The 16,232-nt window shown below is 32.4% G+C and overlaps 1 protein-coding gene across 1 annotated transcript in view; it reads left to right on the top strand.

The window, feature by feature from the left end:
* Fbxl5 (F-box and leucine rich repeat protein 5) overlaps window positions 1-16,232 on the top strand; it is a 43,344-nt gene that overhangs the window by 8,030 nt on the left and 19,082 nt on the right. The window contains exons 2-8 of the mRNA XM_027939366.3: window positions 2,465-2,680; window positions 5,366-5,461; window positions 6,741-6,927; window positions 8,848-9,030; window positions 11,611-11,736; window positions 14,974-15,122; window positions 15,689-15,771. Of these exons, the coding sequence (XP_027795167.2) occupies window positions 2,465-2,680; window positions 5,366-5,461; window positions 6,741-6,927; window positions 8,848-9,030; window positions 11,611-11,736; window positions 14,974-15,122; window positions 15,689-15,771 (1,040 nt within the window). The remainder of the gene's footprint in view (window positions 1-2,464; window positions 2,681-5,365; window positions 5,462-6,740; window positions 6,928-8,847; window positions 9,031-11,610; window positions 11,737-14,973; window positions 15,123-15,688; window positions 15,772-16,232) is intronic.

The following is a 16,232-nucleotide window of genomic DNA, read 5'->3' as shown; positions in this document are numbered from 1 at the left end:
TCCATAAATTAAGCAATCTTCATTTTGTTCACTCATGTATCCCAAGTACCAGGAACAGTTGTTGTTGGCTCATATAGCTGCTTAATAAATATTTAAATAGAGTAAGAAGTGCATGATTTTATAAAATGAATGTCTAATTTTCAAAATGATGATAACTCATACTTAAGTATCACACAGCCATTTGAAGTACAGGTATTTTTTCCCATCTAACACCAAGAAGAAACTGACATTACAAGAAAAAGTAATTTACAAGGGTTATATAGCTAAATAAATGGTAGAACTGGAATCGGATCCTAGGTTCTCTAAAAATGACTTTTAATTTTGAGGCAGGATCTTACTAAGTTGCTAAGTTACTGAGACTGGCAGAACTTTTGATTCTCCTTCCTCAGCCTCCCAAGCTATTGGGATTAGAGGTGACCTTTTTGGTGGGGTGGGGTACTGGGGATTAAATTTATGGGCACTTGACCACTGAGCCACTTCCCCAGCCCTGTTTAATATTTTATTTAGAGACAGGGTCTCACTGAGTTGCATAGTCCCTCAGTCTCTGGAGCTGCTGGGATTACAGGCATGTGCCACCCGCACCTGGCTACACGTGACTCTTAATGCCTAGCCCATACTGCCTTTTATATAATATACTTAGTTAATTCTGTTATGTATAATGGAACAATTTTGCTTTGGGAGTTTGTGAGTTGTCTTTTTTGATGCTCTGTCTTAAGACCACAATTCTTGCCAAGAACAGGTAATAAAACAGCTTAGATTGGTGCTCCATTTTAGGAGTATTAGGTCAGATTTTAGAAAGCAAGTTTAGCAATTATTGGTCAGTAGCATTTCTCCTTTCATTTATCTATCTGTTGTATTGAACCTGATCAGGCTTCCCCTATGGCACTGTACCACGAAGCTACATCCCAGCCCGTTTTTCTTTTTTGTATTTTGAAACAGGGTCTTGCTAAATTGGGCTGGCCTCCAATTTGTGATCCTCCTGTTTACACCTTCCAGTTCACTGGGATTAAAGGAGTGTGCCACAACATCTGGCAGATTTCCACATTGAAAATAAATTTTGAAATAGAATTGATAACAGTGGAAGGTAGATTATTTAATATAGGTAATGGAGGGTTTGAGTGTTACTTTGAATTTTAACTTGAAGCAAGTTTCTTCATAATTCGCTTATTTTATTTATTTTTGCATTACAATTCTTAATACACCTTTATACCACAATTTATCATAACTCTGATTGTATTTAAGGTATGTTGACACCAAATTCACATCTTCATACCTGTATTTTGTATAACATAATTTGTATATTTTAAATATTAGAATTTAATTTGCTACTAAGTGTAAAAAGTTAGAATTATCTTAAATACACATTTTTTGTTAAATATTAGAATTAAAGAAACTTACGATGTGTGCATTTCTTCATATTTTTATTGATTTGTATTTTTCCTTCAAGTGGGTTTACTTTACTCATATTCTGGTGAGCTAGGTTTCCACATTACACTATTATCATACCATAAATTTTGAAAGTAATATTTATTAAATGAGTAGATGATTTCTTAATTAGTTGTTAAGTATTTGAAACAGTTTTTTTTCTCTCTCTCTCTTTTTTTTTTAAATCCCCAAAATTATCTACAGGTGTTTTGTTCCCATTTAACACCAAGAAGAAACTGACATTAAAAGAAAAATTATCTAGTAATGTTCTAATAGTTCAGTATTTTATTTTTTGCTTATATCAGTCTCATCTTGATATTAAAATTTAAAAAAACATTTTGTTATAAATGTTTTTTGATTTTTAAATTGCAAAAGTTTAATAGCATAAAGAACATTGAAAAATTTACCACATTCTCCTAGTGTAATTCTCTTAATATTTACCACATCTCTATAATGTATCTGCCTGTGTTTATTATAAAATAATGGAATTTTAAGTTTGGAAGGGATTGAGTCAGATCCTTTTTAAAGAAACTAAGTGATTTGTGTGTGCATTATTATTATTATTTTTTTTATATCAAATCCTTAAGATTGCAAACCATTTGGGAGTTGGAGAGGAAAAAGGAAAAGAAAGGTGGTGTGTGGGGGGTATCTCATGATAATCAGACCAGTAGAGGAGAGGAGAGGGAGGAAAAGGGGAAACACTGGGGAATGATATTGGCTAAATTATATTGTTATTTTGTGTGCATGTATGAATTTGTAATGATGAATCCCACTGTTGTATACAACTGTAATGCACCCATAAAAAAATGGAAAAAAAAAGAATGCAAACCAACATTTTCCTGGCCTAGTATACTTTTTAATCTTACCATTATAACTTATTTATTTATGAATTTCCTTTATTTGTACTTTAATATAACCAAATGCAAGATAAATATCTTTATGTGAAAAGTAAATGGGAACACATTTGAATATTCTTTATTGGTACATTGTTACATATTTGTATGTATTTATTATGTCTTCTTTTTAACTTTTTATTTAGCTTTCTAAAACCAACTTTTCCAACAACAACGATTTCCGTGCTCTTCTGCAGTCTTTGTATGCTACTTTCAAGGAGTTCAAAATGCATGAACAGATTGAAAATGAATACATTATCGGTTTGCTTCAACAACGCAGCCAGACCATTTATAATGTACATTCTGACAATAAACTCTCTGAGATGCTTAGCCTCTTTGAAAAGGGACTGAAGAATGTTAAGGTGAGTTGCAAAAATAGGTATATAACTATTAAAATTTATGCCATCTTTTGTTATGTCATTGGCAAAACCTGTTAGCAATTTGTAGTAAATGCTATGATGTTAAAGGAAAACTATAGTCTGCCTTTTTAATCATTTGTTAAAGATGGCTATGAAGGCTTTTTCAGTAGGGATAACTGCACTGGGGGCTTGCAGTAAGGAAGAGATCTGACTCAACTGCAAATACAAGAGTAAGTTGGAGTTTATAGCCAGGAAGCAAGGTGGGGGTCAGTGGAGGAAAAATGATCAGGGGGATTCTTGCTATGTCAGTTCTACAGGATTTTTACTGAAGGCAGGCCAGGGTGGTAGGAGACTGAGGGTAGAGGGATGAGGAATTTGATCAGATACTGAGGTGGTCAGATACCAAGGGTAGAAGAGTTTTGATAAACTAAGCAGGATTTTTACTGAAGGTGTACTACGAGGGCCAAGGACAGAGTCCAAGGTCAGGTCTAATTGAGAAGAAGGCTCAGAAGAGCTTGGTTAAGTTTCATTAGAGTCTGTCAATTATGTCTTTATTACTATTTAATAAAAAATTTAAATGATGTCCCTTACTTAGTTTTAAAATTGTTTTCTTGAGTGAAATATTATAAAATTGTTATATTCTGTTAACATTTGCTAAATTCTTAAAGGAAAGTTATCAACCCAGGCACTGGTGACTCAGGGAAAATTGTTACTTAGAATGAATAAACACTTCAGCTTTATAAATTTCATTTATTTTAAAATTGAGTGCTGGAGATGTAGTTTAGGATAGTGCTTGGCTAGCATTTGGGAGGTTTTGAGTTTGCTCCCTAATTCCACAAATAACAACAACAAAAACATCAAGACAACAAAAATTGCCGGCTATAACATTTATTATATTTGATTTTCCTAATTGTAGGAAACAGGGTGGTTAAATATGATAATGTTGGTTGTATAATATAAAATTAAAGGCACTGAGGATTGAACCCACTAGTGCTTTACCTTTGAGGTATATCCTCAGCTCTTTTTTTTTTTAATTTTTATTTTTAAATTTTGAAACAGGGTCTCACTAAGTTGCCTAGGCCCTTGTGAAATTGCTGAGGCTCACCTCAAACTTACGATCCCCAGCCTCAGCCTCTCCAGGTGCTGTAATTATAGGCATGTGACACTATGCCCAGGAAATTAAAGGCATTTTTTAGTATAGTTTAGGATAGTACTATAGAGAAATTTTCATCTTAATTATATTTATGTATTGAAGGATATTTAAAATTTGATCTTAGTTTATTTCCCTTCTGATTCAATGAAGCATAGGTTTAAACTACCGTGTGTCCGTCACTTAGATTTTGTTCTAGAAAGACTGTTTTACAGCAGGGTAGAGGATGGATTGAAGGGAAAGAAGCCTCAAGTAGAAAGAATACTATAAAAAAAAATTTATTCTGATAGTCTCTGAAACGATACTTAGTAGCTACTTATTGGGGAGATGGGAGATTGGGTAGGGTACTGAATAGTAATGAGAGATTTATTTTTCTATTAAATAGTCCTTTGTACTTTCTGAATATTATATCATACTCATGTATTATCTAAAGTAGTGTCTAGTGGAAATAGAGAAGAGGGAACAGATTTATGTAGGGAATGGGACTGATAGAATGTAGTGATAAGGAGCTAGAAAAGATAAAGATAAATGATTATTGAGCCTGTCTTTCTAGGGTAGTAGAAGAGGGTTCTATTTGAATTGTTTATATAATCTAAGTGGGCATTTATAGGAAGAAGGTGAGGCCTGGGCAGAATTAATGGGTAAAAGAGTGATCTGGTGTAGAAAAACAAATTTAGTAGTTAGAGCAAGTAAGTAGAAATGGAAGCCATGTGGACAAGCTTAAGGAACATGTGTAAAATTCCAAGAAAATATGACATTGAATTAAATATTGGGGAGCAGTTGAATGAATTAGCTCAAGAAAAAGGATGAAATATTCTCGTATTTTTCAAATTTCATTATTTTGTAATTTGAGAGGCCTGATGCAGAATAGGTGGATAAGTTACAGGGAGATAGGATCTCAGTTCATGAGAGGAAGAACTTTTTGGTGTTGTCCAAAATTAAAACGATCCACTTCAAGATGTACTGAGTCTCTTGCCTTTAGAAGTTTTGGTACTAATGTATATGAGCTTCTGTCAGCATGACATAATAGGTATTTTGAATTTTTTTAGTGGAGAATATGTCAGATTACTTTAAAGGGATTCTATAATGATGAAGTCCACCATGTCCTTGTGGACTACTTGTAGATACATTGAAAACCAAACATGAAAATTATGTAACTTCAGAATCAAATTAGTGGAAGTTTTAAGCAAATACTTGTTATTTTTAGACTTTTAAATGATATTTTTAAAGAGAAATAGGAGATCAATTACATTACTACAAATTTCAAATCTTTTTATTTGGTGGTGCTGGGGTTTGAACCCAGGACATCGTACATACTAGATAGGTGCTCTTCCATTGAGTTATACTCCTAGGCTTAAGGTCCTGTGATGATCATAAAAGTACAGAGGCCACTGTGCTGTTTATCTGTGGTTTTTTTTTTTTTTTTTGCTTGTTTCTTTGTTTTTTTGAGGTTTTATGTTGAATTAACTTCTTGGGATCAGGTGCAATGTAAATAATGAAGCAGAATTTTTGTTGAAATACAATATTTTTGTTTCCAGAATGAATATGAGCAGTTAAATTATGCAAAACAGCTGAAAGAGCGATTGGAGGCCTTTACAAGAGATTTCCTTCCTCACATGAAAGAGGAGGAAGAGGTAAGTGTAATTTTTTTTCCATTGAGATTAGATTTACAAAATTTTAAAAATATTTTACCATATTTTCTTCAAAATATTACATAGGAAGATATGTCCAGTTGATGGAGAGAAGCCTCCAGCTGATGAGAGGTTTCTAGTTCCTTTGGGAACTAGAACCCAAGGGAAAAAAATGCGTTTGTTTTAAAATCCTCATGAAGGCTATTGCTTTTACAGAATGTGTTTTCATATGTGCAAATGGCACTGTATTAAGCGTTGATGATTTTTTGTGTCACCTTAATATTTTTGCAGAACATTTAGAGAATTCTGGAATTTTTTGAGTATTTTCTATGTGCTAAGTATAAAGAGTTTTTAGAGTTTTTTGTTTTGGTAGTAGACTTTAGTAATTAAATGATAGTCTTAAATTTATCTTCTGCCTAATACACATGTATTACAATATCATTGATTGAACCAGCAGAAAATATTTTATTCTTTCTCTAATATGGGATGAATGTCAATATAATATACAAAGAAAGAAATTATTTTTTTCAACTACAAACAGTTACTGTAGTGATTATCAGTATGGTTTCACCTTATAATCAATTAGCAATAATAATAAAATAATAATAAAAACCCACTTACATCTTAAGCCCATTCCAGACCAATTAAATCAGGTGGGAGGCATGGCATGGATCCTTTTTCAAGGTTCCCCAAGTCATTATAACATGAAGTCAGTGTTGAAATCACTGAGTTACTAGTGCAGTGCTTTTTAACCTGTGATACCTATTATTTTAATAAGTGGAACTAAAAGAAAACCTTGATTCTGTGTCTGAATATTATAATTCTATAAATATATCTATAAATCTCCATGCATAATTGGCAAGAAAACCAACGTACCGAAAAAAAAACAACAACAAAAAAAGAAAACTAAAATAATGATTAGAGGAAACATCTTTAAAGTCCTGAAACATTATTGACTATCTCAAGGTCTCAGTAGTGTTCTAACTTTTATGATTCTAGTATTCAGGGTATTATTCTCATTTGAGGAAGAGACCCTGTTTGAAAACCTTCTTGTCCTAATGTTTTAAAATTATTTAGGGTCTGACTTACTAGCTGACAAAACCATAGAAGGATATTTTAGGGGATATTCTTTTCAGTTTTGGGATAAACTGACAGTGATAATAACTAAAATTTTTATCTGATTAAAATATAAAACTATAATACTACACTTGAGTCAATAATAATTTAAAAGGTGTAGAGTAAAATAAAACCAAATATTTTTTCTAATGAATGAATGTTTTAGGTTTTTCAGCCCATGTTAATGGAATATTTCACCTATGAGGAACTTAAGGACATTAAAAAGAAAGTGATTGCACAGCATTGCTCTCAGAAGGATACCGCCGAACTCCTTAGAGGGCTTAGCCTATGGAATCAAGCTGAAGAGCGACAGAAGTTTTTCAAATATTCTGTGGATGAAAAGTCAGACATAGGTGAGATTCATTTGTTTGTTTATTAATTAGTACTGGGAAGCGAACCTAGAGGGGCTTTACCACTGAGCCACATCCCCAGCCCTTTTTATTTATTTAATTTTTCTCAGCCCTTTTAATTTTTTGAGACAGGGTCTCACTAAGTTGCTTAGGGACTTGCTTAGTTGCCGAGGTTGGTCTTGAACTTCTGATCTTTCTGCTTCAGCCTCCTGAGTCGCTGGGATTATGGGCATGAGCCATCATGTCCAACTTGAAATTTGTATATTTAAATAAAGAACCGTTTACTAGTTCAGGGCCACAGGCGTCTTGTGATGAATTGTAGATTTTGTTTGAGGAATGATTTAAGTCAGACTTGCATTGTGGTCAGTTGAAATCATTTATTTCCATTTACAAATGTAATTCTATTTTAGAACTTAGTGTTGGTGATTTTATACACACACACACACACACACACACACACACACTTATAGCTATTTGCAATATAGGGTTTCTTGAATGAATTTAGATATACTTTGACCAGTCAGAATTGTTGAGAACTACCCTATACAGACCACCTAACTTTTGAGCTCCATTGACTAAAGTGGGTGCTTTTGTCTTTCCTTGTGTTTTTTCATTAATTTTCAAAGTCGGTATGTTTATGCACATGGCCCCTGACTTACCATGGTTTAACTTATGATTTTTCAACTCTACAGTGGTACAAAAGCAATTCACATACCATACTTCAAATTTTGAATTTTCATCTTTTCCCAGGCCAGCTATATGCAGTATGATATTCTTTTGAAATGGTGAGCAGCCTCATTGAGCTCTCAGTCTCATATTTTATTTAAAGAAGTAGGTAAGACTCATGTTGAAACAAAAATGATTTTATAAGTTAAGCTATGATTAAACCCATAAAACTTGTAAGCTTTATTCTGAAATGCAGCTTGTGCCTTAGATACCAAGCTAAGACTTGTTGTGTCTAGTTTAATTGTAATTATAACACAGGATTTAAAAGCATCACACTTAGTACATTTAATTTTCCCACTCTTTCAAAGCAAATTATAGCTGCATTAGTTTTAAAATATTTTGCATTTTAAGGTCGCAGTTTAAAGTAATTTGATCATAACATTTCTGTATTTAAATTCCTTTATGAAGGCAAATCAGATAAAGTATTAAAATTCTTCATAGTACTTTAGTGATAAATCTTTCATATCTTAATTCTTTATTGTAACACCCATTTTCACTTTTCTTTCAGAAAATTGGTACTGAAATAATAGATTATAGGAAATTGTATAACCATTGACTTACTTTCTGCAGTTGTTGCTAACAAAGATTCCTTATCAATGTGTACCAGGATCAGAAATAGTTATATTATGTAGTCGGGGCTAGCACATAATTTAAGTAGGTAAAGGCACCTATAGGTTAAATAAGTCAGATTTCACAGACCTTTTATATGAAATACAAAAATCAAAGAGGAAATACAAGGAAGGACTAATAGGAGCCATATGCATGAAAAAAAATGTCATGAGATTTGTATGTGTCATTAAAAATGCCTTGGAGATCTCATAATCTGGCTGACTCTACTTGTTGATTTAAAGCGGTATAACTTGTTTGGTTCCTTTTTCAAATGATGCTACTTATGCTACAAAGTGAGTATTGTTTTTTCTGTGACGCCTTTGTAAAAAAAGGAAGTCAATTCTGTGTTCATTTTGTAGCTCCCACTGATGAAGTATGATCTGGGCCATGATAGTTTAACCCTACCGGTTCTTAACAAGTTTAACATCTTCATGTTACCTCTAATACGTGTTGTTTCCATTTCACATCATGCAAGCAGGAAGGATTTAACTTCAGGCACTGGATTTTACTTACAGAAATGTGATCGTAATTTCTCACTGCATTTACTCTTGTGTCCTTTACTGCTAAAGTTTATCTTTTTTATTTCAGAAGCAGAAGTGTCACAGCACTCCACGGGTATAACCCATCTTCCTCCTGAGGTAATGCTGTCAATTTTCAGTTATCTTAATCCTCAAGAATTATGTCGATGCAGTCAAGTCAGCACTAAATGGTCTCAACTGGCAAAAACGGGATCACTTTGGAAACATCTTTACCCTGTTCATTGGGCCAGAGGTAGGTAAATGGGACTTTTAGTTTGTTTAAAAAATATTTCCATTTGTTTTTCTAGATGAATCCTCATGGCTATTAATAATCAAGGCCAGGCAGGAAAACTCAAAGCTTGACCAAAAAGTAGATTTTGTAGTTAAATGATGTGTTCTCACCATGCATTTTAGAAAAATTAGTTGCTGAAGTATTCATGGGTAAATTATATATCTTACCATTTCCTTTGAAATAATTAGGAAAAAATAATTGGGAGAGGGAATGCAAAAAACAGGAGCAAAATGTCAATAATTGTTGAAGATAAGTGATGGGTATATGGGGATTCATTTTTCTACGTTTGACTATGTTTGGAGGTTTTTAGAATAAAAACTTAAAATTAAATGTATTTGATTTTCAGAACTTCTTTAAGTAACCAGATTGAGTATTTTTAAAAAACAGACTAAATTTATTCTGTGTAATTTAAAGATAAGGCACCATTATCCACTATGGCTGTCTTGGTAGTGGCTGAATCTGTTTTTGTCTTTAACATATCTTTCTTTTTTTTTTTCTTTTTGTAATTGTTAATGCTTTGTTCTCTAAACAATAGATTAATAACTAATTTCATTGTAAGTCAGTTTTACATATGAACAACTAGAAGAAAAATTTCTTTTCATAAGCATATAATGCATTCATGGAACAGATATAACTAAATATATATACAAATTTCTGTCACTAAATTAGAGTAATTTGTTTTAGGTGAGAACTAACCTCTAAATTCACATTAATTTTTTATAGTTTTCTCTGTGTGACTTAGTATGGAAGTATGTATTTTTCATAAAAGTTTGTTTGATTTGAATTGTGAGTTTTATTTTAAAAGTTTATTTGTTACAATAACATGTAGCACTTTTTTTTTTGAGAGGAGGATCTCTCTGTGTTGCCCAGACTGGCCTCGAACTCCCAATCCTCCCGCCTCAGCCTGCTGAGTAGCTGGAATTACAGGCGTGGGCTACCATAACCAACTGGTAGAACTTTAAAAATAATGTGTTGTTAGATACTTAATATTTTTTGTGTGAAGCTATTTGGAGAATTAGGTAGACTTACATGATTCAAATGATTATTATTATTATTATTATTATTGTTTTATTTAATTAGTTACACATGACAGTATAATGATCTTAACATATCATACATTTGAATCATAAGGATTATTTTTATGTGGAATGTGTTTTTAATTAGTTATTGTAGGATAATGACATTGAGCAAAAAGTTAATAAAGGCAAATATGGATATATCAAATACTTTTTTGTTCAGCTTTTTTTTATTGAGAATATTTAAGAAAAATATATAATTAGGTATGATTTGATAACAGTGTTATCAAATGTGATAATGCTTTGCTAATTTCCATGAAGTTACCCAAATTCTTTTTTTTTTTTTTTTTTGTTTTGAGAGTGAGAGAATTTTTTTTTTTTAATATTTATTTTTTAGTTTTCGGTGGACACAACATCTTTATTTTATTTTTTATTTTTTTTATGTGGTGCTGAGGATCGAACCCAGCGCCCCGCGCATGCCAGGCGAATGCATTACTGCTTGAGCCACATCCCCAGCTCCCAAATCTTTAAATATGCTTCTTTCTGGTTTTAATATATTTATACAAAAGTTCCGATAAAAAATGGCTTTTGTTACTTATGGTATTTTATGTCCCCCCCCCCCCCCCCCAAGAGGATATTTTGAATGTCTGGGGACAGTTTTGCTTGTCCCATCTTTGGATATTTTATTGGCATCTAGTTAGTAGAGGCCAAAGTGCTGCTAAGTACCCTGCAGTACATATATCAACCCCCCACAACAAAAAATTGCCCAGCTTAAAATGTCAGTGGTGTTTAGATTTAAAAACCCTAAATTCAGATATAAGAGTTTAGTAAATTAACTCTGCATTGTCTCTCACTTTACAGTTTTATGATTTGGTTACATTATATTCTCCAGGATCTATAAATTTATAGTTTTGCTTTACCTTAGTCTTTCCTTTTCATTTGTGTTCCCACCTACTTCTGAATTGCTCACTGATTGCTTACTACAGGGTAGAAAGTTGCGTTTCCTTTCGTTTATTAGCTGTCATCGTAATGGAGCCAGTGTGAAGCCATGGTAGGAGACAAAGGTTAGGTTATTTTCAGTGATTTTTAAAATTGCATGTAAGGCTATTGATAATGTTTTTCATAGCAAAATAATTACCATTAAACTTATTTTTCTAAAGGTAAAATTAAAAAGCTTTTATATAGAGAGTAGATACATAGCAGATGTATAGCAGACTATGTAAATTTTTGTAGTTCTGTTATTGTTTTAGAAAGATTTATTTGGAAAAATATAAGCTATTAATTAATTAATTAGTTGGACCCATATAGACATAGTTATTTTAAGTATGTTTGAAATTGAAGCTTATGCTTATTTAAGTCTATTTTTCTTACTCACCCATTAAATATTTCTAAAATAATAGATGATTCATTGCCTGAGGCTCGAAACATTTTTTAATGTAGAGATTTTTATTAAAAATAGGTTAATTTTTTTGTGGTGATAGATGATCTGATCTTTCTATGTTCCTCTTATTTATTCATTGAGTAGGTGACTGGTATAGTGGTCCTGCTACTGAACTTGATACTGAGCCTGATGAGGAATGGGTGAAAAGTAGGAAAGATGAAAGTCGTGCTTTTCAGGAGTGGGATGAAGATGCTGATATAGATGAATCTGGTAAGCCATATTTGGAATTAAAATTATTACGTAGTGTTTACTAACAGTATATTTGATAATTATTAAGTGTTAAGAGTCATGTGTTTTGTGTTTTCTAAAGAAACTTGTCTTTTAGTCTATTATTTAAAATTTAAAGTTACAGTAATAATAATAATGTTACTCTATTTGGAGTTCTTTTAAAAAATGTGTAGTGTTGTTTCCCATTTTTTAAAATATTCAAATAAAAAAGCCAGAAAAGGATGTCTGTTTTCCATATGGAAATAAAGTACAGTCATTATAGTGCTTTATAGTTTATAATGTATTTCTTAGGGCCATTTCGTTAAGTCTGTTCATCAGCATTTATTGAGTCATCTTTGGCCCAGAGGGGGGAACCATGAAACTGTTGAGTCTGTTTATTCATTTCTAAAGTCATAACACTTGCCTCATAAAGTAATTGTAGAATTAAGAAGTAAGGTCTATGGAAATTCTGGGCTGGGGTTGTAGCTCAATGGTAGAGCGCATGCCAGGCATGCATGAGTCACTGCATTCAGTCTCCAGCACTGAAAAAAAAGAAAAGATCCACATATGATATTTCTTTGTAGGTTGTAAAATGTTATAAAAACTAGTGCAGTCATCCAGTAAGCCATATGAGAAGTTCAAGGGTAAACAAGGGTGTTTCCCTACCCTTAAAGAACTCACATGTAGAGAGTTGAGAATGTATAATTCTTAATTTGTGATACATAATGAAAGATGCTGCAATAGATGTACAGAGAGATGCTGCTTGGGAGTATAGAAGTAGAAGACCTAAATTCTGTCATAAGTATTATTTTAGATAATTAACTAAAATATTGATGAAATAGTAGAATAACAGACGGGAAGTCGTCTTTTCTTTGGTAAACGTGAAACTGTAGGAAATTTCTATTTATGAAAACTTCCCACTTTAAAAAATAAGTTGACCTGGTAAAAGACTAAATATGTGGAAAATAAGGACAGTAAGTATAGAACTTGTTGTTTCAGCAACTAAAATAGTTTACTTTTTTGAAATAAAGATGTTACCTTTGGTATAGTTTTGCATGTTGGAAGGTACTTCATAAGGAAGAAATCTATTAATATCAGTTAGATTGGAGGATACACTCGCCTGTGAGGGATGAATGGGATATCATAGTGAACAAAATGGAGAAAACCCTTGGTTTTGTTGAGCTTAGAATTGGAAAGGGGAAATGGACAAAGTAAAGTAAAGATAGTTATACACCATATGAGAAGGGGACAGATTTTATGGAGAAAAATAAAGAAGGGAAAGTGTGCCTGAAAGAGGGGAAAGAAGTGGCAGTTTTAAAGAGTGATTAATTTAAGTCCCTTGAGAAATTTGAGCAAAGATCTGAAGGAGATGTGGTTTTTCTCACAAGTCACTTCAAGGAAGACTTAATTTATCTTTCCAAGAAAATTAGCTCATAATATCCATGATAAGAATTTTAAAGGCCTTACCAAACTAGTGTATTTGTTTCAGTCTTAAACATAGTAAAAAGATGATCATCTGTTTTTTCCTTCATATCCAAGGGGAAGTTTCAAGGGTGGAGTACTTGCTTTTGCATATGCAAGATTCTGGGTTCCATCCCAACACCAAAAAAAAAAAAAAAAAAAAGTAAAACACCAAGAAATATAAATAAAATTATTAAAAAAAAAAAAAAGGATTAAGCCTTCCTGAGGTAATATACCTATTCGTTCATTAGTGGATTTACCACTAAACTGTGGCTGCATGCAGAGGTGCACACCTGTAGTTCTAGCACTCAAAAGGCTGAGAGGGAATGGTCTCTTGAGTTCAGAAGTTCAAGAGCAATCTGTGCAACATAATGAGAACCTATTTCAAAAACAAAACGATCTAAACTGAGGATCTACCCATCTACTTCAGTGCTTTTTCAATTTAAGTGTTATACTAGTCATGCAGAGAAGCTACTGTTCCTTATGGGATGTTTACTACTTTTTAAGCTTTTCCAGTAAACAGTACACAAAAAAGAATGGCTTGAGAGTAAAGTTGTAGTAGAATAAATAGGGTTCGCTAAAGTAATCTTTATTTCTACATTTTACATATATGTCTGCTAAAGGAGAGATTTAAGATAACTGTACATAAAATCATTAGTAGTAAGTTCAGTATTTTCTGAATTATGTTCCTTTTGTTTACTGTACTTCATTTATTTTAAGTAAGTTTTGTTATTTTTAAAAACTTATTTATTTTTATTCTAATTAATTATACATGATAGCAGAATGCATTTCATTTCATTGTACACGAATGGAGCACAACTTTTCATTTCTCTAGTTGTACACGATATAGAATCGCACCTATGTGCAATCATACATGTACCTAGGGTAATGATGTCCTTCTCATTCCTCCATCTTTTCTACCCCCATACTCCCTCCCCTTCCCTCCCCTTCCCTCCTCTTCCCTCCCTCCCCTTTGCCCAATCCAAAGTTCCTCCATTCTTCTCATGCCCCCTCCCCACATTATGGATCAGCATCCACTTATCAGAACATTCAGCCTTTGATTTTTTGAGATTGGCTTACTTTGCTTAGCATGATATTTTCCAACTCCATCCATTTATCTGCAAATGCCATAATTTTATTCTCTTTTAATGCTGAGTATAAATCTTGTTCTTTTAAACTGTTTCATGTTTTGGAAACAGTCCAGTTAGGTTTTCAGGCATAATAATAATAGGATCCTGAGAGGCTTTAAAATTCTTAGCTTATTCTTTTTATTGTAATAAATATGTTTTTCTTTATGTCAAAGAATTGGAATTGGTGGTTTTTGTTGTGATTGGTGTTATAGTCATGTAACCTGTTGTAAACACCCAAGATTTTCAGAAGTTATTAAGAAAAATGCAAAAGCCATGTTCATATTCAACTATTTAATGATTCTCAGGTACCTTCCTTTGCTTGATTCATAGATGTTCAGGCTAATTGTGTTCAGTTTCAAATTTCTTTTAGCTCTCTTCTTTTTACTAAGGTAGATAACTGATGGTGCTGTTTACTGTAGGCCATTTTTTTCTTTTGATATCATATATTCTAATCTTTTGGAGAGTTTTTATTGTTTCAGTATTCAGAATTCTTTTCAAAACTTTTGTCATTGCTTAGAAATGGAATTGTTTATAGAAGAGAGTTTAAGGACAGCACAAAATATTTTATACTTAATGATTTGGTAAGTCCTTAAACAGCCTTATTATAAAATTGGTATATTGAGTTCTGATTTTTGAATCCATTTTGCAGAAGAATCTGCAGAAGAATCGATTGCTATCAGCATTGCACAGATGGAAAAACGTTTACTCCATGGCTTAATTCATAATGTTCTTCCATATGTTGGTACTTCCGTAAAAACTTTAGTATTAGCGTACAGTTCTGCAGTTTCCAGCAAAATGGTATGTATAAATTAGCACTAGTTTAGATATTAAGAAAAGTAGTGACAGAACTTGGTTTGCTTATTCCCGAGTTTAAGGGGAGAAAAATATTGTCTTCCCAGGCTTTAATATTATTTCAGTTCTTACAACAATCTTTGTAGTGTGGATATCTTTACCTACATGTTATATATAAGGTAACTGAGACTAGAAAAGGATTAAATATTTTATTTTGTTTCATAGCTGTTAAGCAGTGAAACCTAATTTTATGATTCTCTGTAATATGTAAGGTATGGTGAAAAGGGCCAAATGAAAGTCATTGTCGTTATAAAAGTGTGTCTGTGACTTTCCTACATCAGAATCTTCTTGGGTATTTCTTAAAAATGTAAATTTTATGGGTTAGTCTTATAGCTTCTAAAATAGATTCTCAGAGATTTGAACCCAGAATGTTATTTGTAATGCATTGTTCAAGTAATGTTTTTTTACATGCACATAAATTTGAAAACCACTGGATTATATTTATTAACAATAATCTGTTGCTTATCTAACTAAAGATGTACAAATTTTCAAAGTGATGTTTTTCCTTTTAGGTTAGGCAGATTTTAGAACTTTGTCCTAACTTGGAGCATCTGGATCTTACCCAAACTGACATTTCAGATTCTGCATTTGACAGGTGAGTTTAAAAAAAATATTTAAATATAATTACTTCTGACTAACTATGAATTGGTAGAATTGTTGTGTAATTTTTCATTTATTTAGTTGTAGTTTAATCATACTACTATTTTTTACTATTGTATATGACTCCTTGATAGCACCCTCCAGTTCTTTACTTCTTGTCCATAGTTCCTACCTGATCCAAACTTCTGTATCATCTTGCCATCTTTATAATTGAGTATTGTGTATAGGCCTTTGAACTACTATGTAGTGTGGCTTTATGTTTTTAAGATTTCTGTTGGGCTATTAAGTGCCATTTGGCAAAGCTCCATTTTAATTCTTAGCAGGTTTTCTGGTGCTGTACTACTTTTTTCTGGCTTCACTCTTTACAGATATACTTCCTTGGATAGCATGGATAAATTTCCCCTTTATTCTAGATTGCCCTTTCTCTCCCATCCTAGCATTTTCTATTTCAAAGGA

Source organism: Marmota flaviventris, chromosome 7 (assembly GCF_047511675.1).
Source record: "Marmota flaviventris isolate mMarFla1 chromosome 7, mMarFla1.hap1, whole genome shotgun sequence".
Classification (NCBI taxonomy): domain Eukaryota; kingdom Metazoa; phylum Chordata; class Mammalia; order Rodentia; family Sciuridae; genus Marmota; species Marmota flaviventris.
The sequence above is the reverse complement of the archived record's forward strand: the minus strand, read 5'-3'. Positions and strand labels throughout refer to the sequence as shown.